At 41.7% G+C, this 24,250-nt stretch overlaps 2 protein-coding genes across 2 annotated transcripts; one reads left to right on the forward strand and one right to left on the reverse strand.

Annotated features, from left to right (window-relative positions):
* Nucleotides 1-261: 261 nt before the first annotated feature.
* Nucleotides 262-1,537, reverse strand: LOC306979487 (zinc-binding protein A33-like; the record flags this gene model as incomplete). Its single annotated transcript, XM_079578440.1, has 1 exon — nucleotides 262-1,537. A coding segment is annotated over one exon (1,276 nt), but the record flags the coding sequence as incomplete, so codon positions are not given.
* A 13,355-nt stretch (nucleotides 1,538-14,892) lies between these two features.
* On the forward strand, nucleotides 14,893-23,439 carry pck1 (phosphoenolpyruvate carboxykinase 1 (soluble)). The gene is made up of 10 exons (XM_079578997.1): nucleotides 14,893-14,920; nucleotides 16,578-16,850; nucleotides 17,865-18,049; nucleotides 19,128-19,331; nucleotides 20,033-20,220; nucleotides 20,432-20,594; nucleotides 21,668-21,892; nucleotides 21,979-22,110; nucleotides 22,186-22,281; nucleotides 22,853-23,439. Exons 2-10 carry the CDS (start codon nucleotides 16,627-16,629, stop codon nucleotides 23,308-23,310), a joined length of 1,875 nt encoding a protein of 624 aa, XP_079435123.1. The 5' UTR covers nucleotides 14,893-14,920; nucleotides 16,578-16,626; the 3' UTR covers nucleotides 23,311-23,439.
* Nucleotides 23,440-24,250: the final 811 nt, after the last annotated feature.

Raw genomic sequence — 24,250 nt, forward strand, 5'->3', positions numbered from 1 at the left:
TGGGGGAAAGAAAATGTGTTATATTGACATTCCATAATGTAAAATACTGTCAACTATTTAGTTGCTGCTGATGAGACAGAATAATTCAGAATAAAATGTATTCTCGTTACATGTACTTGTCACTATTTGAACGTCATATTTTCTGAGGCAGGACAGACATTGGGCCTTCAGAGTTTAAAATTGGAAACAGTTTTAATTTGCTGAGTTTAGAGAAGGAGTGTATGCAGGTGTTAGTGTCAGAGTCATAAAAAGTCACCTTACGTTTGTTACATTCAAGATGAATCTTTATCCTCCGGGGACTCGATTTTGCTTTCACTACAGTGTTCTTTTTATACATGTGCATAACTTCGTATTGTCCATCCTCAAAAATAATTGGCCACAATCCAGCATTAGAGTCGTCAACATCATCATCATCATCATCATCATTGATTTGGAACAGGGCCTCTGTGGCCACACCCAGTCCCCAGCTGTTACTGTTTTCAACATCAATTTCCCAAATATGAGAGCCTGAATTAAAGCCCTCATAACCGCGCACTACTGGTAACTCATTCATGATTCTTTCCGGGTTCTTTGGAAGCTGACGTTCCTCTTCAGAGAAACTTACACTCGTCAGATCATCTGACAGACTGAAATCTGGGTGGGCCGTGTTTGGATCTAAAATGATAGGAAAGAACTGCACCAGTCTCTTCATGTTGGTCCAGATGTTGAAGGCCAGGTTGCCCAGATGTTTGGCCTGGTCTATCAGAGCTCCTGGTTCCAGCTGTGGCTCCTCCTCCAGCAGGGGGCAGCGCTGCACTCTCTCCACTGCAGCCTTGTATTTGAGCAGGAAGGAGACGTCTGGCGCTCTGAGCTGCTCCTCTGTGGCTCTGATGCTTTCTGACAGAGCTTCTATCTCTCTGCTCACAGCCGCCATCTTGTCCTTCATCCTCTGAGTCTTCTGCTTCTCTTCCTCCTCCAGAGCCTTCATCCTGGAGTTCTGCTGTTGTGAAAGGAATTCATGCAGTTTTAAGAAATGTTCATCAATTAGCTTTGTCGTGTGGAGAGACTGATCTTTGATGTGAGCCAAAGTCAAATCACAACTATCTTTAAAACCTTTCAAGAGCTTCAGTCTGTCTTTCAAAGGACTCAGAGACTTCTGCAGATTCTCCTTGAGATCTGTTGTTGCTTCTTCCATTGGTTTAAAGTGGTGGTTTCTATGAGCGGCCGAGTCCCGACACACCACACAGACCGGCTGCTGGTCAGTCAGACAGAACAGTTTGAGTCTCTCTGAGTGCACTCGACACTCCTGCTCTTCTGGAGTCTTCTGCTCTCTTTGCTGGACATAGGCCTCACACAGGTTCCTCAGAGCCAGGTTTCGTGGCGGGTCGCTCCTGGAGGATCTTCTTTTACAAACAGGGCACTCCTGTGTGGGCTTCTCTCTCCACCAGCTCCTCACACAGTCTTTACAAAAGCTGTGGCTGCAGCTCAACACGACAGGCTCCTTGAAGATGTCCTGACAAATAGAGCAGGTCAAATCCTCTGCTGGTTGAAACGCCATGGTCGCTGATTCCTCAGACTGCTGTCCCAGACTGCTGTCCCGGACTGCTGTCCCGGACTGCACCAGACTGTATTTAAAGGGTTTCACTGAGGTGTGTCATAGAAACTGTTCCGCGTTGTCTTGCCAAACTTGCTTTGGTGCATACTTTCGCTTTGTAATAAGTATTTTAGGCATGTAAAAGGTAAATCAGTGCCTCATAATTGTTCATGACAAGCAGCCAGTGTTTAAGGAATTGTTTTAGTTAAGAGGGGGAATTGTCCGACTTAATTTTCTTAAAATCCAACCACTTAAAGCTGCAGCACCTGATTTTTCCTGTAATGTTTAGTTTTGGCTCAAACTCATTTCTTGCTCTCACATTCCCTCTGCGTCCAAATTGCTAAAGCAAGTAACTTGCACGTTTAATGCCCGTATGTAGCTTTGAGCGGTGACCAAGTGAAGTGGGGGAACCACCCCCAAAATAAATTGCACTAATTTAGATTCTGCTTCATCCAATCGCTCAATAAACATTTTGGTGAAGACAATGCAACAAGATCAGTTTTTTGCTGTGTTTACAACAAACTCTGTGGCAAAAATAAATGTAATTTACAACAGCAACAAGTCTGGTACCCCAGCTTTTAAAAAGGAAGTCATAATGGACTGTCTTGTTTGTTTGTTTGTTTGTATACTTTATTGTCCCCGTAGGGGACTGCTTAATTTTTTTTCTCTAAATTGATTCCCGCTTTTCTCCTGTTTCTAAAGACGAGGGAACAGAGGGACTTGTCCTGCCATCAAAGTCCTCGCGGGGCGGGTGGTCCGGCTACGGTGTTGTCGTCGACCACTTCTTTTTTTAATCTTATTTTAATATTCTTACACATGCCCCTAAAGTAATGGCGGCGTCCGGTACAAGAAGCAGGAATTAAGCTCGAAGGACGTCAAGTCTAGTCATCGTTCTCAAGCGTCAAGCCCCTTATGCGCTACAATTCATGACAGAAATGTACACGGCCACTCACCATCACCGTGTACATTTCTGCAGTCCTGTTAGTGCCGAGTACAAATGCTAATGTGATGCTAATGCTTCTCTGTAGTTGCAGATTAGACACAACGATCAGGATGAATCTTGGACCATTCCTCTTTCCAAAACTGCTGCAGTTCAGTGACATTCAGGGGGTGTGCTTACTTATTCCTGCGAATGTTTACATGTTATAGCCAATAAAGTGATTTTGATGAAGATCAGACCGCATTTAGTTACTTACTTTTTCTTCCCACTGTAGTGTTGCCGTACAACATGACCCAATATAATAAATTATGATGATTTTTGCCTGTGATTCACGCAAATACTTCTACAGTTCTGGCTCATTTACACTGATGTTTGACACTGATTATCCCAAACTGTGGCCTGTGTCCCCGGGGGTTGATAAAAGGGGAAACGCAGCATCCAGGCACACGCCCATGATAACCTGTGTTCTTCTGTTGATCAGCTTCAGGTTAAAATCATAACACCAATATAAAATTGACCAGATCAAATGCCTGATGGTTTTACTGGGCTCTGCCTTAGCCTCTCCTTCAGTTAAGGGGTTTATAATCACTCTACTGATGCCTTCACTCTCCAGGTCTTCTCTGAACCCCTGGAATTTCTCTTCTTCCTATTTTCCAAGTTACTTGTATCACTATGTCAAGCACAGCGGCATCGACACAATGTCTGGTTGGTTTATTACCATTCTGTCAGTCTGTTTTTGAAAACCCTCGGCTCATTCTCCACCTTTAGGGTTGTTTCCTCCTTGACCAAGGTGTTTTCTGTCAGTTTCATGCACTCTCTTCTGCCTTGTTTGCTTTAAAGGAGTGTTTTGTATCGTTCAACTTGTGACAGTGCAATGTTGCATTTCCCATAAATGCTCTCACTTCTTGTAATCATTTCAAATAAATGCCAGGCTGTACCTACACCCTTCTCTTGCTGTGTTTCCTGGCAGCATTTCCTGGTTGAACAAGTCAACACGGCAGCTCTGGGGTGTGTCTGGAGCTCGGTGAAACGTTCTCCAAGAATAAAGTAGCAGTGAACTGGTAACATGCAATGTGTGCTTGAGTCAGTGGGCCCACATGAAGTCTTTGAGGACCGGCATTCTTGTTCACATGTTTATTATAAAATAAAAGCCCTGCACTAGAACAGAGCAGGTGCATCTATGTCAAAGTTAATTATATAACGTGGCAGTGGTAGCAACATAACCGGCTCGATCAGCTAATTACTGAGTAGTAAATATTTTGTTTTGTTAAGTTCTATTCTGCCACATAAAAAAGATTTTAAGAGAATACATGAAGTAACAAAAGTAAAAGTACCCATGAATTCAATTCTGACATATTTTTGTGGATGGAGTTTTGAAAAGGTTATAATTATCAGTTTAAAGGAGGTCATGGTCTTGTATCCAGAACACTGATACACACATGAAACATACAAAACACACAGTAAATATAAGTATTCATAGTTTTTTTTGTACGTTTTTCAAATAATATGAAATTCAACCTGGATAGACTCAAACAGACGAAAGCGGTGATTAGGAAGATTTATTGACATGTATATTAGTTTTGGCGATCAGACCCCGGCGGTAACATCGATGTATGAACGTCAGTATGGATAAACAGCTTGTAGTTAGGGAGGCCTTCCCCCGGAGCCTGGACACTGGTGGGGGTTTGGAAGATCCGTGAAGCTGCAGCAGGTAGAAGCCGTGGATGGAAGAGGCGGAGATGGGGTGGAGGCGGGTCGCAGCGCAGCTGGGAAGCGAACGAACCATGATTGCTGGGGCTTAAAAGCGGGACCGAGGGCGATGATTGGCTATGGAGCTGCGGCTCTTACTCTGATGGCTGAGGTGGAGGTGTGGCCCTCTCGGACGCGATCATTGGCTGGAGGTATGTGATGCTGGAAATCGTCTCCCAGGTTGAATTAATGCCTAGGCTTCATGATAACAGAAAAAGTTTTCACTCATAGGTAATGGTTGTGTGAAGCCATTTATGGTGAAACAACTGGGTTTGCTCTTTTTAAATCATAATGAGACATGAAAGCACCAAAACGACCCTGATCCAACCACTAAATATAGTGTTTTGTGTTTTGGCCTTAACTCTTTTGAAGAATGTAAATTAATCATTAGTTGTGCTACAGCGTGTTCGAGTTCATTTTTAATGCAACACTATAATGTATATGTGACAATAATGGTGGAGCAATTTTGAGTCTTTTTGAGACTAATAAGAAGGAAGAGCTCCATGACTGTAAGGTTTATTAATTCAATGTTTGAGGGATTTTTGTGGAGATTATCAAAACTACTCATTTTGGAAACTTTATTATAAGCAATCAGAAAAACAACTGACTCTGAGCATTAATAATAATAATAATAATGCATTGGTTTTATATACCGCTTTTCTGGACACTCATAGACGCTTTACATTGCATTATTCATTCACTCCATACTCGGTGGTGGTAAGATACTATTGTAGCCACAGCTGCCCTGGGGTAGACTGACGGAAGCGAGGCAACCAGTCTGCGCCATCGGCCCCTCCGACCACCACCAACCACTCACTCACTCACTACATTCGCTTCCTGGTGTTCCCAAACGGTCTCCCATCCAAGTACCGACCAGGCCCTTCCCTGCTTAGCTTCCAAGGTCTGACGGGATTGGGCATCGCAAAGGCGGTTTGACTCCTAATTAAAATCAAAACAACTCCGCCCAAGAAGTGCCTTCCTATTTCGATCCAGCAAACATGTGTTTAATTATATTCTTGTAATGTTGCAAGTACCAGCAGAACTGATCAATGAGGTCCAGCTGTGTGTTTTTATTTTTGCTGGATCAAAAGAGGAAGTCACTTCTTGGACAGAGTTGTTGTCATTTGAAGTTATGCACAGAGTCAGTTCCATTTGTCCCTTGTTATGGGGAGTCAGGGCTTCAGCAATGGAAATTTTAATTTTCTGCCAAATTTTGTACATTGTCAAAATAAGTATTTTATTTCATTTTTTTTATAAATATGAGGGAAAATGAAAGCATTGTTTTTCTGATTGCTTATTTAATAAAGTTTCCAAAAATGTATAGTTTTGATATACATTAAAATCAGTCTCTACACTTTATTAGCTGGACTCACTTATTTTAATACTGCAGGTACATCATCAGGTACATCATTGTTACCGTCATCCACAGGTTCCTTTGATTTTTCTTTTGTTTTTTTTACCAACTTGAGCTTGACATTTTTCCTTGTCTCACATTGTTGAGCACTTGTTACATCACAAGTGCTCATAAGTTATTATTATCATTGCTTGACTGTTCCACAGTTATGCACATATAGGAACTCTTTACCACCCACCACTAGATGGCAGCAAAGGACAGTTATTCTGTAATACTGTGACAAACCAGGACCAGGATCCTCCAAGTGTCTCTTCAGCCCTATGTCTACAAACGCTCGATGAGTCAAATATACAAATGGATTTCCTCTTTTTGCAGCAGATAACTGTGTTTGGATCACACTGAACATAACCTGAATATACTGAGGTAAATAGTATAAGTGTAGGAGCATCGTCAATATGGAAGTTTTTATGTAAAAAACAAACTTGGTGTTTGTGGTTAATTGACCTTTTTGTGACCCGGGTTAGTGTGGCATCTTTACTTCCCATCACAGACGCCTCAGGATCAATTGTGTTGGAGGTTTTCTGGTGAAAGGGTCCATGAACAGTGAAAACCTACCAGAAACTCTTAAAACACTTGATCCTGGAGCATCATAGAAGCCACTGCTGACCACTGGGTCACTAAAAACTCATCGCTGAGAGCAGCTTTAAGAAATCCTCTCAAATCCATCGACAACCACCCAGTGCAGCGTCTCCCATTGTTTTTAATGAAGCCATGAGCGCTGTATTTACCTCCACGTTATGTGTTATGTAACTCTGTAGAGCCCTATATTTTCTGCAACAAAATCTGATTAATGGTTCGAGCCAGGTTTAAATTCAGGGTTTTATTTTGTTGAGCTTTAAAACCAAATGACAACATTTCAAATTCAATTCGATAAACGTGTGTCTCCCCTTACAGTGCATATGGCTGTGTCCGAATGTCCACACTAGTCCCTGTATAGTGACTATATAGTGACTCTATAGTGACTCTATACACTGCGTTCCAAATTATTATGCAAATTGGATTTTTGTGTCAAAAAGGTAAAAAAAAAAACAATAATAATGAAACTCATGGATGGTATCGTGTCTTGGGGCTCTATGAATCACTGACATTAATCTCAGAGACCTGGGATAATTAGTTGTCGGGTTAAGCCCAGTTAAGGGAAAAACTACTGAAAAAGGGTGTTCCACTTTATTATGCAGATCATCATTTTTAAGCAATATGGCAAAGAAAAAGGGACTTTCTGCTGATGAAAAGCGTGAAATAGTTGAATGCCTTGGTCTAGGTATGAAAACCTTCGATATTTCATGAAAGATTAAGTGTAATCATCGTACTGATAAGAGATTTGTGGATGATTCAGAGCACACTCCATTTTGTGCAGATAATGGCACAATATGGACGGTTTCTGCCAGACAAACACATCAGATTAGGAGAACAGATGCCACAAAGCAGCAGACAGGTATTTGAAGCTGCTGGTGCCTCTGGAGTCTCCCGAACATGAAGGTGTCGGACCCTCCAGAGGCTGCAGTTGTGCATAAACCTTCTATCCGGGCCTCCCCTAAACTGGTAATTGAAGCTGAAGCAGAAACGGCTGCAGTGGCTCAGAAATACATGAAGACTCATTTTCAAAGAGTTTTGTTTACTGATGAGGCCGTGTAGCCCTGGATGGTCAGATGGATGGAGGAGTGGATGGTTGGTGAATGACCACAATGTCCCAACAAGGCTGTGACGTCAGTAAGGAGGTGGCGGAGTCATGTTTTGGGCCAGAGTCATGGGGAGAGAGCTGGTCGGCACCATTAGGCCCTTTTAGGCTCCCTGAAGGTGTGAAAATGACCTTTGAAAAATATGTAGAGTTTTTGACTGACAACTGTCTTCTATGCTACAAAAAGAAGAGCTGTGCTTTCCCTAACAAAATCCTCTTCATCCTGACAACGCACCATGTCCTGCTGTAAAGAAAACCTCTGCATCAGTGGCTGCTATGGGCAAAAAAGGAGAGAAACTCATGATGTGGACCCCCTCTTTCCCTGACCTCAACCCTATTGAGAACATTTGGAGCCTCAACAAAAAAACTTCTATGAGGGTGGGAGGCAGTTTTCATCCAAACGGCAGCTCTGGGAGGTTATTCTAACATCCTGCAAAGAAATCCAAGCAGAAACTCTACAAAAACGTACAATTTTAATGGATTTAAGCATTTTAAAGCTGCTATCACACAAGGGCTCCTATGGTAAAATATAACTTGACCTGTTAATATTTTTTTGATTGAAATAGCTTTTGATTTCAGTAAATATGACCTCCTAATGCTACAAATACAACAAATGACCATTTTCAGTTAATTACAAGCTTTAAAATGTATTGAAACGATGAGTTGCATAATAACTTGGAACAGTGGATTTTGAGGTTTTTACTATATTTATTTTTGAAAAAAATACTGTTTTCACTGGGAAATTTTTTCCACCACATTTAAATGATCCTCTACCAGGTAAAGACTTAAAAATTATGCTGACTCTCATTTGAGTTGACAATTTAGAAAATCTTAGAAAAATGTCAATTGCATAATAATTTGGAACGCAGTGTAGTGACTATATAGTGCGGGCCTATGTAGTGAATGAGGGGTTAGGGACTAGGGTGGACATTCGGACACAGCCTATGACATTTTTTTACTAACAGACAGGAAGTGACATGGCAACAGTTTAAAATAGTTTGCCTCGATCTATGTCACTTCCTGTCTGTGTCCAGTAAGCAAGAGAAACTATAAACATCACACAACACAAACACTAATTAACTTGATTTTAAATGTTTTGCTTCTGAAATCATTATAATCACTAACTCCATTCACAGGGGGTGTGGGGGGGTGGGGGGGGGGGTCCTGAGCTGTCGCTATAGTGATTTGTATATGTTGTGCGTCAGAGCAGAGACTTTAACCTGTTCTCATCGTGATAATCTTTGTTTTGAATGTTGACCTATAGCCGGACAGTTACACACATGACCCTCACCGTGTGTGACGTCGCACAGGGGCTGCATGGCTTTAGAAAAACGCCTGATCTACGTTTTCCCCCGAGGCGACTGAAGTATTGCTTTGGTGCAGTTTATGAAGTTGTTTTTCAGACAGACCATAAACTATAAACTATATAATCTATCTTTATGTTATCTTTACATAATTTCCTCAAAGTGTTTCAGCGTTTTAACTGGTCTCCATAAAACAGTGCTATCTCTGTGCAGATATGATATGCCGTCTGCGAAAGTACAACAACATGTTTACTAGAGGGCTCGAATAATAGTGTATATTAATAACAATGCATGAAGTGTTCTTATGTGCATGTTCATTAATGTGCTCTCAGTAGGAAGAAGCAATCCTTTATCCCCTTTACTCCCACCTGAACCGAGCACAGTTTCTCCAGCTTTACCCCAATCCAAAAGCTTCTGGAAAAAAGCTGTGAAGATAGCAACAAAACTGAGACGAAAACAAAAATGTGACAAAAAGACAAAAATGTGATTAAAATTTGACAAAAAAACAAAACAAAAATTTGACAGAAAAATGGCAAAAAAAGCTTTAAAAAAAAATGAGTTGAATACCCAACAAAAAATCATGGAAAAAAATCTGACGACGTGAGGAAAAAGATCCTCTCGGTTCAGGCGGGAGTTAAGAGGTTAAAATAATAATCATGATGTCAGTTCAGTAATTATGTGCAGAAGCCTCAATCACTTTAGACTGTCTTACATATTTTCAAATGAATTGAAATAAACTGGGCAGTTTCGGCGGACTGTCCCTTCAGGCGCTCTTCTCTGCAGGAAGAGGGACTCAGATAAATGTATGTGGCTGATCCTGATTTCAAAGGTGCCACAGGAGCTGATGCTGCAGTGCGAGTTTTCTGTTCATTTTTTTTTAATGAATAGATAATCATTATATAAAAATGATTATCTATTCATTAAAAATAGTAGTCGTTTTTTTGGTGAAAAAACGACTACTATAGCACACTATTTTGGTCAAGAAACATGCAAAAGTATAAATAATTTTCCTCTTTGGTTCTCTGAGTCCACCAGCCATCAGCAAGGATATAAGAGAGTCTGGACGGGTCACTCAGAGCGGCTAAGAAAACAATTCTGGACTTTTCTCTTGATGCATAGTCACATTTTCCAAGAGAACGGTGGCCCACAGGTACATTTACTTTTATTAAAAAGAGTGTTGAGAGCTAGCAGACTTTTAACATGCTCTCCTCGCACACAGCCTTGGGAGTTTCCAAGTTCAAGTTTATTTGTCATATGCATCAAGTACAGGGTACCAAAAGCAATGAAAAGAGTATCGTGCAAGTCGTTTATCTGAGGCAAAGAAGATCCAATATTCCGAGATGCGGTTTTAACTGTCCTTTTCAGAAGGGTGTGGTCATGTGATGCGACATTACCAAACCACGTACATCTGTAAAAATTGTCTCTTTTGACAATCCATATTTCTTGAGACACCTTAAGAAATATAGTCTCTGCTGAGCTTTTTTAATTGCACAGCTGATGTGAAGAGACCAGGAGAGAGTTTCACAAACATGAATGCCCAAAAACTTAAAATTCCTCACAAGAAGTGCTTTAACTTGGACCGGTGTGTGAGGTGATTTCTGCTTCCTGAAGTCAATAATGAACTCTTTAGTTTTTTCTACATTCAGGGCCAGATTGTTATGTTTGCACCACGTGATCAGGGAACTCACTTTGTCCCTGTAGCTCATTGTCAGAAATCAAACCTATGATCGTGGCATAGTCTGCAAATTTAAAAATGCTGTTTGTGGGATGTTTTGCCACACAGTCATAAGTATACAGATTATACAGTAAGGAATAGTGTTTGAAGCGGCTGGGTCCGGGTGAATTGCTCACAGCTTCACCGGATCCTCCATAATATTTCAGCAGTGAGAGAATTAAACATGTTTATTTTACACCCAAAACCCACGGGAGGGCATCCTGCTGTCCCCGCTCTGGTAACAGTAAACACTGTGGACAGAGGTGGAGGAAGACAACGATAGGGCGACACAATACTCAGTATGACCATGAAAATCTATAAGTTAGCCTCACTGTTGTATCAGCCACAAGGCTCATTTTGACAATGTTTTATTTTAACATCGATTCTTTTATTTTACATAGATTCACATTTTATGCTGTTTACATTGATTCAAAATCAATTTTCGATTAATGGCTACTTCCCTTCTCAACATCTCTTAATCTTTCGTCTCACTGACCTGAACATGAAGGTGCGGTGGGAGAATCCGGTGCAGCCAAGTTCCCTGGTCGACAACTGAGCAACTACCAGTTACTTATTGAGCACAACCTGTGAAGGTGCTTTAACGGATTAAACATCACAGTCTGTTCCATCCTCAACCTGTTTTTTGTTTACCTGAACATTAGCATTAGCTTCCGTTAGCCCCGGTGACGCCGAGAGGCCTTTATCAGCTGTTATGGTGGGCTGTGGTTCAGACTCAGCACAATGATATCAGTGTCTTTGTCCATAAATCCAAAAACACTCTGTCTGTTTGTGACTTCAGCGCTGACGTCGCCTTCCTTTCAGATGAGTGTGCACATGTTTAGCTGAACATGGACCAGGAACTGAACTTGGGGACTTGTTGCAGTGAGGCGAACCAACTCCAGACTGGATTCTGGTTTCCCAACAACAGGAAACCAAGAAGTGGGTCGCAGAACAGTTTCAGTGAGCGGCGGGTCAAAAGCCAACATTGTCATGTTGGTTTTATATAAGAGATGTAACAGAATGACCCTCACTATGGAACATTCAGTCCAGCTCTCCAGTACTGCACATGTCTGTAGACGGAGGGAGAAAGTAGTCGCTGTAAATTTCCACAGTGAAAGTTTATTAGTGTCTGTTACATAATCAGGAATATCGTCCATAAAGCGTTTGAGCAAAGGCGACTTTGTCCTAATAACTCAAGCAGGTACTAGTTAACCAGAGGACACTGCACCGTCAGCAGGAGACAGGAGCGGGTGTCATGGTTTTACTGTTCCACAAACACATATCAAGAATAAGCTTTTTGTTTTAGCTTTAAACCATGTTCTAATTCTATAGTGATATCTTTCCCCTAAATTGACCAAGACTGGCGTTTTGTTTCTTTAATGTGTGTTTCCGCAATCCTACATTTGTTTTTTCTCTCCCGCATTCAAGATGTTTAACCTCTTAACCCCCACTTTCACCGAGCACATTTTCTCCAGTTCATCTTTACCACTTCACTTCTCGTTCGTTGCTTGAAATCACTCAATGGCGTGTGGCTTGTGTTCACCTCAGGAGAAGCTGCTGCGTGACTTCGGAGAAAACCTCTGGGTTTTTCCCACACGCATAGTTTTCATACCTTCCTCCGACACTAAACGCAAACCTACTTTCAACCCTCCTGCCGTTCCAGAAGACACGTCCTCGTCTTGTTTTCATCAGTTTGTTGAAGTGTATGATTTCTCTGAGCCGAATGCCTGGGCTCGGGAAAGGCATTTCACACCACTGCTGCTACATTGTCTTTAAAGGGGCTAGATGCAAGTTTGCCATTTTACACTCACTACTGCCACCTCAGGTCATATGTGTAGCTGCAGCTTCTATATTAAGCTCGTGCATGACGGCGCTTCAGACCCGGAGTAACACGTTTTTAAGTGACAGTGCAGGATTTCAGGGGCAGTTGTGGTGAACAGGTCTGAGCTCATTCTACACATTAGGACATGGAGGAACATGTAGGGGGAGAAAAATACTTAGTACTGCAGCAGCCAGGCCTGCCAGACTCCACACTCCTATTCCTATTCTCTACAAAAACGAGTCCTGCTTTTGAACTGAATCAAAGGAATGGCTCGCGGGCCAGGCTTCTACAGTAGTAGCTCACAAAGCTCACAACCACAGAGTATAGAGAGAATGAATAAATACTACAGTGTGACATTTTGAGAAGCCTAAAAAACGCAGTGTAAGCCTTCATCACAAGTTTTTTTTAAACTTAAGTTAACTAATTAGTCTGCAAATTCACCACTTTTGTTTTAGAAATGATACAAAACTTTATACAAAGTAAAACAACTTTAAACCATTTAGAGCAGATTATAAGTGTCAGTTCAGCCACATTATGTGAGAAAAGACCTGACGCTGGAAAAGCCAGGCCTCCGGCTCTCAGCCAATCACAACGCTCGGCCTGCCCAATATCTCGACCAATCAGATAAGCCGGTTCGAGGCACTGCCCACGTCACATAGGGTCAGAGGTCACAGCTGCCGCACGAGGAGACAATGGAGAAATCTTGGCCGGGAGTATTTTCTTTAACTTTGTGAAACAGTTTGTCAAATGTCATGGGTTTCTTTGGGCCGTTCCTCAAAAGCATTACATTACATTTACAGGTGTTTTTCACAGGACGTCACAGCATCGTTAACAGCCTAGAATTTAGAGTTGAGTCAGTGCAGCTAAGTGGTAACTATGGAAACCGTCAAAACGCTGAATCTCCGACTTGGTTTATATGGTTAATGTTTCTTTAACGGCTGGACTTATTAACATGGAACAAAAACTGTCAAAAATCCACCGTCTTCTCTCTGCACATGTGAACTAAAGTCACATGACCGTCTCGCAAAGGCATATTCAGAACAAAGTGCTTGATGTTGGTCGCATAGAAGGACTTTTTTGCAGATTTCTTTCCAATACTGTGCCCCTTTCATTGAGTCGTATCGTTGTTTAGAACTTATATACCAAATTGAATATATATAATACATATATGGTCACGCTTGAAGCAGCCAGAGGTAAAACAACTGAGAAGGGCCTGAACGCAGCCGATAGAGGGGCAAGTACACAGGAAGTGACGTCAACTCGGCAGGACAACGCTAGATTAAACTACTCCACACTAACCCTAATACTAACCTTAAAGGGACTAGATGCAAATTGGTCATTTCATACTCACTACTGCCCCCTCAGGTCTTACGTGTAACTGCAGTCTCTATATTAAGCTCGTGCATGACGGCACTTCGGACCCGACTTAACACCTTTTTAGTGACTATGCAGGATTTTAGAGACAGTTGTGGTGAACAGGTCTGAGCTCATTCTACACATGAGGACATGGAGGAACATGTAGAGGGAGGAAAATACTCTCCCTACATGTAGGGGGACTATTTTCCAAAATTAAGTCGAACTTTTTCTGCAACTTTATGGAATTCTTTCCTTTTATTTTTATTTAAGCAGCCCCCTAGTGACTGGGGTGAGCATTCTGGTCATTTCTTTACAAAACCATAACTCTGCAAAGGAATGGGCTCAAGACTCAGGACTTTATGCCCCACAAGGCGTGGGCTGTATTCAGTGTGGCCCGCGGGCCGTAATTTGCCCTGGTCTGGTTTAGACCCTCTTGAAGCAAAGAAGGGGGGAAATTAACGTTCTCCCATTTCATTCCTCTATCAAATGCTGAATTATGAATATACTTTTCCACTAAATAAAAATACAAAGACGCGGTGAGGAGCAAAATAGTTCAATTACCCATAAATTAAAACAAACGGACAATGCTAACCAGGAAGGTAGCAAAGCTAGTATTAGCTTCTTGCTACTTTAGCAAACGAGTGCCATTTTTCGCTTCTACTGAACAATTTGCTGCGAAGAATCCATGCATATGGACCAGATTTTGGCTTGACTTTATTAGTGGGGGATGAATATATATATATATATATATATATATATATATATATATATATATATAGTCCACCAGAAAACGCCCCTTGTTTCATGCGTTGCCATCTGTATATATTAAAACTACTTTCTTTTCTACTCATTTCTGGAAAAGCTGCTTGACTATTTTTACTGCAGCAGTTCATCAAATACGAACATTACGATCTAAAACACATTTACCAGCTGTTTTGGCTGAATTTTTTTTTTTTTAAATGTGCTCAAAAGTTGCCCATTATATCCAATTTGCTTTTGAATGTTACAAGTTTTGCTCATTCCTCTGATGAATATGTATATATAAATATATAAATATATATATAAATCTGTCTTGCAGTTGCTTTTCAAACGTCTGCCAGTATCTTCCTCCATCTCTCCCGGTCACTCATTCACAGCGCGTTATCTCAGCCGTGTCATAACGTGAACACTGTGAGGTAAAAGAGGGAGCGCAGCCAAACAGCGTGACGTCTGAGCGCTGATAACTCACACACTCCGCACATGGAGTCCAAGCTCCGCCCCCCCACGCTCCCCTCCCGCGTGGGACGTCCCGGCGCATAAATACAAGACAGGCCCGGCCACTACTCAACAGGAACATCAGCCAGAAACAGCTGCCAATATCAAGACCCAAGGTAAGCTTTTAAAGACCAGGTTCAGTTTGATCTGAAATGGTTTTGGAGGTAAATTTATAAACATGCAGATCTATCTCCGTCTGTTTATGGATTCACCTTCTAAAAATCATCTTTCTCTGTCTCTCTGCACTTCTAAATGGTGCACTTTATTCATGTTATTCACTGTTTGTGCTCATTGATCAGTTAAAATGACTCACATTAAGTATATTTGACTCTAATTTGAGTGATTTTGACAATGTGCCAGTGCCATCTCATACTTATTCCACTTATTCCACTAGAAAAAACTTCTACCTTGAATGGCACATATACTATTATACTTACAACTATACTTTTGTAGTGTCAGCGAGGTGTTTTCCATCATATCTGCAGACAAAAATGTCCTGTGTCTTCGTTCTGGGTTAAACCGTTACTGCTAGTTCTGCTTATACTGTTGTAACTTCTATACCACAACATTTATGTAACACACGCGTTCAAAACATGCACAAGTTGCATAAGCCGAAGCGTGTTGTATGTTTTTACTGCCCCTATTGCTGCTCCTCCTGCCGCCAAAGGAATCACCTATAGGAGAAGTGTTATGTGAGGAGTAACTCATAACAACCAGGGAGATTTCTATCATGATTTATCCCATTTCCCCCCAACACTGCATCATATTCGCTAACTTGGTCAGAATAATGCATCTTACGAGACTGTGGACTCTGTAGACCCGAACTGACCCTTAACCTTAACCCTTGACCTTAACTTAGGAGATGTGGAAAGTATTCTTGTAACTTCAGTTGAATTCAGTCAGGAACAAAGAGGAAGAGCGTGAGGAGGGAGGGGGGTCATGGGGTCAGTTTTTTCGGGGGATGATGTTGGAGGTTCAGCCTGTTGCATCATCCACAGACATCCAAGGTCCCGGTTTAGTCCAAGAGGGGAAAAAGTAGCAGGAGTTATTGTTGCAAGTGTGTATTGATATTTTTAGTCAAAGTTGGGGATTTTTAAGTCATTAGAGCCACTTTTGTTAAGTTTTTTTGCAGTTTATTGTACTACATTTTATGAGTTTTATATTGTCTTAAATACTCGTGAAGTTATTCCATATTTTCATATTTTATTCCCTGTTTGTGCAGCATTTTGGAACAGGTTTTAGCTGTTAAATTGTGCTGTGTAAACCAGGTTGGATCTGAGTGGAAGAGAACACATTTTGTCCATGCGTAAAGTTATAGAGAATTGTTTTTCTGTCAGTGTAGCTTCAGGACCTGCAACTTCCACTGTATATTTCAGCTTATATTTGACTCATTTTGCAGTTTGAACTTCATCTACTTTGTAATATCAAGCACTGATTTTGAGGAATAAGATCACAAACTAAACCAAAGAAGGTATTGTGTAGGTTAGTAGCAGGATTCATACAAGTAGCAGCAAGACAAATTTAATGATTTAATGTGGAAAAAATACTATAATTTTAATGCCTAAAATGCAAGAAAGTGCACATTTTATTTCCCAAGACTGACAAACATTCCAAAAACCCAGAGAAACTAAGGACATTTCGATATGTATTACAGAAAATTGGGGTAGAAAAAGATGTGAAGAGTTTGAATCCAATTTGATGTTTTTCATTGACATCTAAGGCCTTACTTCAATGGCTTTTCATGCCCCTCATTCCTAACTTCTCTCCCTCCAGGTCTGCCCACTCCTCGTCTCCTGCCTCCTCGTCTCCTCGTGTCCTCAGGATGCCTCCTCAGCTGCAGTCCCAGAACCAGAGCGGCCTGCGAGTGGTGCAGGGCGACCTCGGCGCGCTCAGTGCCGGCGTCCGGGAGTTTGTGGAGGCGAACGCGTCGCTGTGCCAGCCCGACTGCATTCACATCTGTGATGGGTCTGAAGAGGAGAACACGGCTCTGCTGGTGCAGCTGGAGGAGCAGGGCCTGCTCAAGAAACTGCCCAAATACCACAACTGGTACGTGCACAAAGACTTCATCTCGTTACTGTTCATACAGATCAGGGGTTTACATTAACATTCAGGCTCTCCAGTCTCCTGATAAAGAACATTTTACCAACACAAGTCTCCAAAATGCCCCATTGTGTTTGTACAAAACCTATTTGAGATTGTGACATAATGAGATTTCAGACTTTACGATGCAGAGATTGATCCAAATTACAATCTGAAGATGGTTTGCTGTTTCATGACTAGTCAACCCTTAATTTCCCTGTTTCAAAGTCTGTTTTTAAAAGTGGCAAGTCTGGTTTGGTGACATTCGTGACCTTTGATGATGTCATAGGTGTTATGATACAAAACAGCTGATGACGTCTAAGAAATTCTTCATAGATGTTTGTACCTTTGTCCTTTTAGGCAAAACAATATTGACGTTGAGCTGGAATTAGTGACAAACATATATGTCATCACTTTTTCATTGTTTCATTGTTAATAATAAAACATCAGAGTTAATGTCGTCGACTAACTATTTTTGTGACTAAAATTGGACTAAAACTAAATGAAAAGTTTCTCATGAGACTAAAACTGTGACTAAAATGTCCAGATATTTGAGTCGACTAAAATCAGACTAAATAAAAATGAAAAGGAGAGACTAAAATCATCCAAACTTGTATTGAGCGTCTGAAAGAGCCTCAGATCATGTTTAAAGGATCAGCTCTGAGCTTTGTTCATGTGGAGCAGAAACATGAAGCAGAGGAACAACATTAAACATGATTAGAATCAATATTATCAAAGTCCAATAAATCAGTCTTAAATTTAGTCGACTAAAACTAGACTAAAATTGAAAAAAAAATTTGGACTAAATCTCGACTAAAATTAAATTACATTTTAGTCAAAAGACTAAAACTAAGTTAAAATATGTTGTCAAAATTAACACTGTAAAACATAAGCAGCATTATGAAGAAACAAATGGTAAAAACAAACCAATGATGACTGTGCTTCTTAACAATAATCTCGGTTTGTGTTGGTCTGTTTCAGCTGGTTGGCGAGGACCGACCCCAGAGACGTGGCCCGTGTGGAGAGTAAGACGGTGATCGTGACCCCGGAGCAGAGGGACACAGCGCCCTCTCCTGTCGGCGGAGGGCCCAGTCAGCTCGGCCGCTGGATGTCGCCTGAAGAGTTCGACAAAGCTATGACGCAGAGGTTCCCCGGATGCATGAAAGGTATTGCCCGTCTCTGTGCATGCGCGACAGTGCGGTCTCTGGTTAGATTCCCGAGTCACCTGAGGGTTTTCTGTCTGGGGTGTCAGAGTTTTCCTTGTGTCTGAGAGGGTTTCCACAAGGTTGCCCACTTTCCCCTTTCAACTTTTACACACTCACATTTGCCTAGTCCTTAAACCAAGTGTTCTGGACCAAATGCAGATACTGTTCTGTATTATTCAATTAATTACAGATGTTCTATAAAACTTACTTTTTGAATAGCATTAAGTTTCAGGCCTGTCAATTTATACATTGTTAAAATCAGATTAATCACACTTTTGAAATTTGATCAATCGCAGTTTATCTTCATGTAATTATTGCATTAAATTTCATTATTGGGTCGACACAAAACCTGCCAATTCAAAGCATTTACTCACATAATGTTATTTATTGAACAACTATTTCATGAATCTTTTTATATTCAGCACTATTTACATTGTGTGATTCTCATTGAAAACATTACACTATGAATGAACACATGAGATTATGTAGGAAACAAAAGAGTGAAATAACTCCAAATGTGTTTTATTTTTTAAACAGATATTTTAAAATTGCCACCCTTTATTCATGGCATTTTCTCAATGAGCTTCATAAATGGTTTTACAGTCGGTCAAGTGAAATTTATTTCTGTGACGACATCGTAAAAAGAAAAGAGCGAAGTGGTGATCAAAGCAAACATTTTAAAGAATTTATTTAAACTTCTATTGTTTAAAACATAATACCATTGGGTTAGTTAATGTTAATTTTTAGTTTAATACCTTCACTGAGCATCTATGCTAATAGTCTTGAAGTAGAAGAAAAAGCAATACATAAAAAAATCGTTCCCAAACTTTTGACCGGTACCGTATGTGAAAAGAATAATTGAAAAAATAATGAGTTGATTATATTTTGATTAATCATGACTTAAGGCATTAACCCAACACAAAAACATCTGATTCTCAAATGGAGGTTTATAAACCACAATTTTGAATATGTTTACTTTGTATCAGTGACGACGCAGCTACTTCTCCATTAACTCTGTGTCTTGTGTCTCCCCCTACAGGCCGGACGATGTATGTGATCCCCTTCAGCATGGGTCCCCTGGGCTCTCCTCTGTCTAAGATCGGGGTGGAGCTGACGGACTCGCCCTACGTGGTGCTGAGCATGCGGGTGATGACCAGGATGGGCAAGAGCGTCCTGTCCCACCTGGGCAACGGAGACTTCGTGCGATGCCTGCACTCGGTCGGATGTCCCCTCCCCCTCAAGAGTAAGACTTATAAATGATCTGTTGTTTGTATAATGTTCTCTGTAGCGACTTATTATGAACTCTCAGCATAACAGCAAAAACACGCCATCTTTATTATAATATGACTGTTTCTGAATCTGGGAAATGCTGATGCTTTTATTTTGAAAGGCTTGACTCGCATTGCACTTGCACAAGCTTTTAGAATAGGGCTTAAGATATTCAGGAATAAATCATGTCATAGGAACTTGCAACTTTCCTGCACCGGGTCGAGGCGCAATACACACTAATAGAATCACGAAGAAGAAGCTAGCAGTCAAAAGCTAACTGCTAGCGCCACTTAAACAGTATTTACAGCCAAGTTTGAGTGAAAATATATATACAATAATATACAATATCCCTCTGTCCCTTTGTTTTTCCTGTCAGCGTAGTATTTGATCTCGTTAATGAGTAAGATAAACGTAACATGCTACGACACCTGCAGTGGCGCTCATGGCCTCTAGGAGAATTACTTAGTACGGCTTTAACTAATTAATTGTTTATGATGAATTATGTGTTAACTTAAGGCTAAACAAGGTGTAGTTATTATAAAGGGGGACTAAAGTTCTCCTTCACACCAAACAGGCGGCTGGCTGTTACTGTAGGCAAGAGTTCTTATAGAAATATAATCAAATATATTAATAAACGTGTTATGTATTAATGTTTTGTATTGTTTCCTCGTGCAGAACCGCTGGTGAACAACTGGCCGTGTAACCCGGACCTGACGCTGATCGCCCACATCCCGGAGCGGCGGCAGATCGTGTCCTTCGGCAGCGGCTACGGCGGGAACTCCCTGCTGGGCAAGAAGTGCTTCGCCCTGCGCATCGCCTCCAGGATCGCCAAGGAGGAGGGCTGGCTCGCGGAGCACATGCTGGTAAGACACAACAAACCAACCAATAACAACAAGAAGAAAGCTATCTCTGTTTATTTGTGGACTTCTTGAATGCCCTTTTGTACCTTCATACCTTACCTTGATTGGATAAAAGTGATAATACAGTCATGTACTTGTGTTTCAGTCGATGAAAACGATCCAAAATGTGTTGTTTGAGTGATTTTTAAAGAGTACTTACTTTTCTCCGTGTCAGATCCTGGGAGTGACGAACCCGGCGGGAGAGAAGAAGTACATGGCGGCCGCGTTCCCCTCGGCCTGTGGGAAGACCAACCTGGCCATGCTGAGGCCGACCCTGCCGGGCTGGACCGTGGAGTGCGTGGGAGACGACATCGCGTGGATGAAGTTCGACGACCAAGGTGAGAATCAACACTTTACAAGAACCGCCTTTCATTGAGTTCTTCTGTCCCAGTTTAGAGCAGTTTTGGTCCAGGGTGAGTTCTTGGTTTAGCCAATGTTTTGTCGCAGCTTTGACTTGGTTTAGTTTGGTTTCAGTCCTTACTTAATGTCCCGATTCATCATCTATAGGGTTTATTGTTAAGTGCATTGTGAACTCCTGATTTGTTGATGCTCCATTTATTCAGGAAGATACGGTGATGGTGAAGAAGAAAAAAACTTCTTTAGAGACAAAAACAAACTTACCTTTCTTTACTCTATCATTACTTTAGCAAATGCTGAATTATTAATATATTGACTACAAAATGAGGCATATAAACATGAAGAGGAGCCCTTAAATACTTGAAAAATCGTTAGCTTCATGCTACGTATGCTAACATTTGCTACAACTGCCGGTTTTTTTTGCTTCTATGGAACAATCTGCTGTGAAAAAAACATCCAAATGGACCTGATTTTGGCTTGACTTTGTTGTGTGTGATAGATTTGAAACACCATTAAATACAAGTCTGCGCTTTGTTCATGAAGCTGCACTATATGATTAGATACGTTTGAATAGAATGACATGAATGTAAAGTTGATTAAAACTAAATTCAAATATATTGTCAAAAGCAACACGGGGCTGCGCTGGTCGAATGTCGAGATGAACCGCAGACTTAACGGTTACAAGTCAACCATAACTGTGTCATGTTACATATATGGGTTAGTTACATGGGTTACATATATGGGTTAGTTACATGGGTTACATATATATGGGTTAGTTACATGGGTTACATATATATGGGTTAGTTACATGGGTTACATATATGGGTTAGTTACATGGGTTACATATATGGGTTAGTTACATGGGTTACATATATGGGTTAGTTACATGGGTTACATATATGGGTTAGTTACATGGGTTACATATATGGGTTAGTTACATGGGTTACATATATGGGTTAGTTACATGGGTTACATATATGGGTTAGTTACATGGGTTACATATATGGGTTAGTTACATATACGGGTTATACTCATCTATATCCTCGACCCACAGGAAACCTTCGGGCCATTAACCCAGAGAACGGCTTCTTCGGCGTCGCCCCCGGCACTTCGGCCAAGACCAACCCCCACGCCATGTCCACCATCGTGGAGAACACCATCTTCACCAACGTGGCCGAGACCAGCGACGGCGGCGTGTACTGGGAGGGCATGGACGAGGAGCTGCCCGAGGGGGTCAGCGTCACCTCCTGGAAGAACAAGCCCTGGACCAAAGACGACGGTGAGACTCTTTCTTCAGATCCGACCTGAACGTTTACGCAGCCCCCATTTGACGTCATTTTACCATGTTTACTTTGTGCCCTTCAGGTGAACCGTGCGCCCACCCCAACTCCCGCTTCTGCACCCCGGCCGGACAGTGCCCCATCATCGACCCGCAGTGGGAGTCTCCCGAGGGCGTCCCCGTGGAGGCCGTCATCTTCGGGGGCAGGAGGCCAGAAGGTGAGGGCAGCAGATCTAAACCGTGGACAATATGAAACGTTTAAAGCTAAAGTCACGTGTTTCCCTTGTGTTCAGGCGTCCCGCTGGTGTACGAAGCCTTTAACTGGGAGCACGGCGTGTTCGTGGGAGCGGCCATGAGGTCCGAGGCCACCGCTGCGGCCGAGCACAAAGGTACGGCATCACGGGTTATTTCATATTGTGCAGAACATTTGGAGTGGCCACGAATCAGTGGGTTAGCAGCTGCGGCAGTGGTGGCAAAAGTGCTTAGGTGAATATAGTATAGGGCATAGGGAGATCTACAAGAGATCACCTAAAGCCCATCGTTATCCGAACATCCTCAAATCACAAGTAGATCTCTCCTGCTTTTATTGAGTTGGCGCTGGAAGTTAAATGTCTCTGGCCACAAAAATTGCAACTTCCCTGCCTGTGGGTCGGAGCCACCAATACACACTAATAGAATCACAAAGAAGAAGCGAACGAGCTAACTGTGGGCTAGCGCCACTTACAGTATTTACAGCCAATTTTGAGCGAAAAAATATCTCCATTGTGTAATTGGATGTACAATATTCCTCTGTCCCTTTGTCTTTTCTGTCAGCGTAGTAGTTTTTAGTGAGCATAAAATAACCCACTTGCATCTCGTCTCTTTAAGGAGATATTATAAATGTGCACATCTTCCAAACAATAATTATCCTGTAGAGGATTTATTGCGCACCTTTAATCCCGTTTCCTTTTCCCTCCACAGGTAAAGTCATCATGAACGACCCGTTCGCCATGCGCCCCTTCTTCGGCTACAACTTTGGCCAGTACCTGTCCCACTGGCTCAGCATGTCCCAGCGGCCCCAGGCCAAACTCCCCAAGATCTTCCACGTCAACTGGTTCCGAAAGTCGCCCCAGTCCGGGTTCCTCTGGCCGGGCTTCGGGGAGAACATCCGCGTCCTGGACTGGATCTTCCGCCGAGTCAACGGGCAGACGGGTGCCATGCCCTCGGCCGTGGGGTACCTGCCCTGCCCGCACTCCCTGGACCTGAGCGGCATGAGCCAGGGGGTGGACCTGCAGCAGCTGTTCCAGTTGGACCAGGGGTTCTGGGGGCAGGAAGTGGAGGAGGTCAGGAAGTATTTCGCGACGCAGGTGAACGACGATCTGCCCAACGAGATCGCGAAGCAGTTGGATCAGCTGGAGCGGCGGGTTCGGCAGATGTAAACGGGAAGTGAACTGAGCGAGACTCTGCAGAATGTGATCTGGAAATGAAGGACGTTTTCTTTAAATAAGTAGCATCTATTTAACCTCTTAACCCCCGCCTTAACCAAGAGCATTTTCTCTAGTCCAGCTGTACCCAAATCTAAAGCTTACAGCCTATAAACCCTTTAATTGTTTGTAAACATTCCGGGTTTAGCTGGAGGCGGAAAGCTCGATTCCCATCTTTTTCCATTGTAGCTGTTGTCATAGTAACGGTAAACAAATGTCTACCTGTTGGAAAAATCAGATAAACCTCTCACTTTACTCAAAATAACATGTTATAATATGCAGATGTTTTTAATGACGAGTCAGAATTACTCAAGTTGATGCCAAATACTCTAGATTTTGAGTAATTTTAACTTACTTTTTGTAATGATCTGAAAAGGGTTGTTTGATGCAGTAACTCAGGCTCCAGGCATCAATAAAAGAAAACTGAGGAAATATATCATCGCTTGAACAGGTCATTAAAGCCTCGTAAAGACAGGGCTCAAAGTGTCAACAGTAGAAGTAGAAGTCGTAAAATAATCATATAGTTCTTTATCGAGGACTTTGACTTTTCTAACTTATATTTCCATGTTATTTCATGCTGTTCGTCACAAATGAATTGAAGACCTCGTAAAAGCTTAATTTATTCATTTTCATGAGTACGTTTTGTCCGGTTTAGACAAGATTATTGAAGTATTTAACTGTATTTGTCACGTTTAGTTTGCTCTCTTTTGTATTGAAAGGTTTTGTCTGATGGTAAAGCCTTCCTGTTCTTATATTTATTGTAAAAGCTTTGGGCACACACTAATTCTTAATGAGCTCACCTCATTCTGTGTCTGTTTTATTGAGTAATTTATTTTTGTATTTAAAGAAAACTGAAATAAAATATTTATGTTTTCACTTCATTCGTCGTGTGAAT

Source organism: Gobius niger, assembly GCF_951799975.1.
Source record: "Gobius niger genome assembly, chromosome: 20".
NCBI lineage: Eukaryota > Metazoa > Chordata > Actinopteri > Gobiiformes > Gobiidae > Gobius > Gobius niger.

Coding starts and splice junctions, on each gene's coding strand:
- pck1 (XM_079578997.1), top strand. CDS start 16,627: ATGCCTCCTCAGCTGCAGTCCCAGAACCAGAGCGGCCTGCGAGTGGTG. Junction 19,332..20,032: donor ATGTCCCCTCCCCCTCAAGA/GTAAGACTTATA, acceptor TTCCTCGTGCAG/AACCGCTGGTGAACAACTGG. Junction 21,893..21,978: donor GCCCTGGACCAAAGACGACG/GTGAGACTCTTT, acceptor TGTGCCCTTCAG/GTGAACCGTGCGCCCACCCC.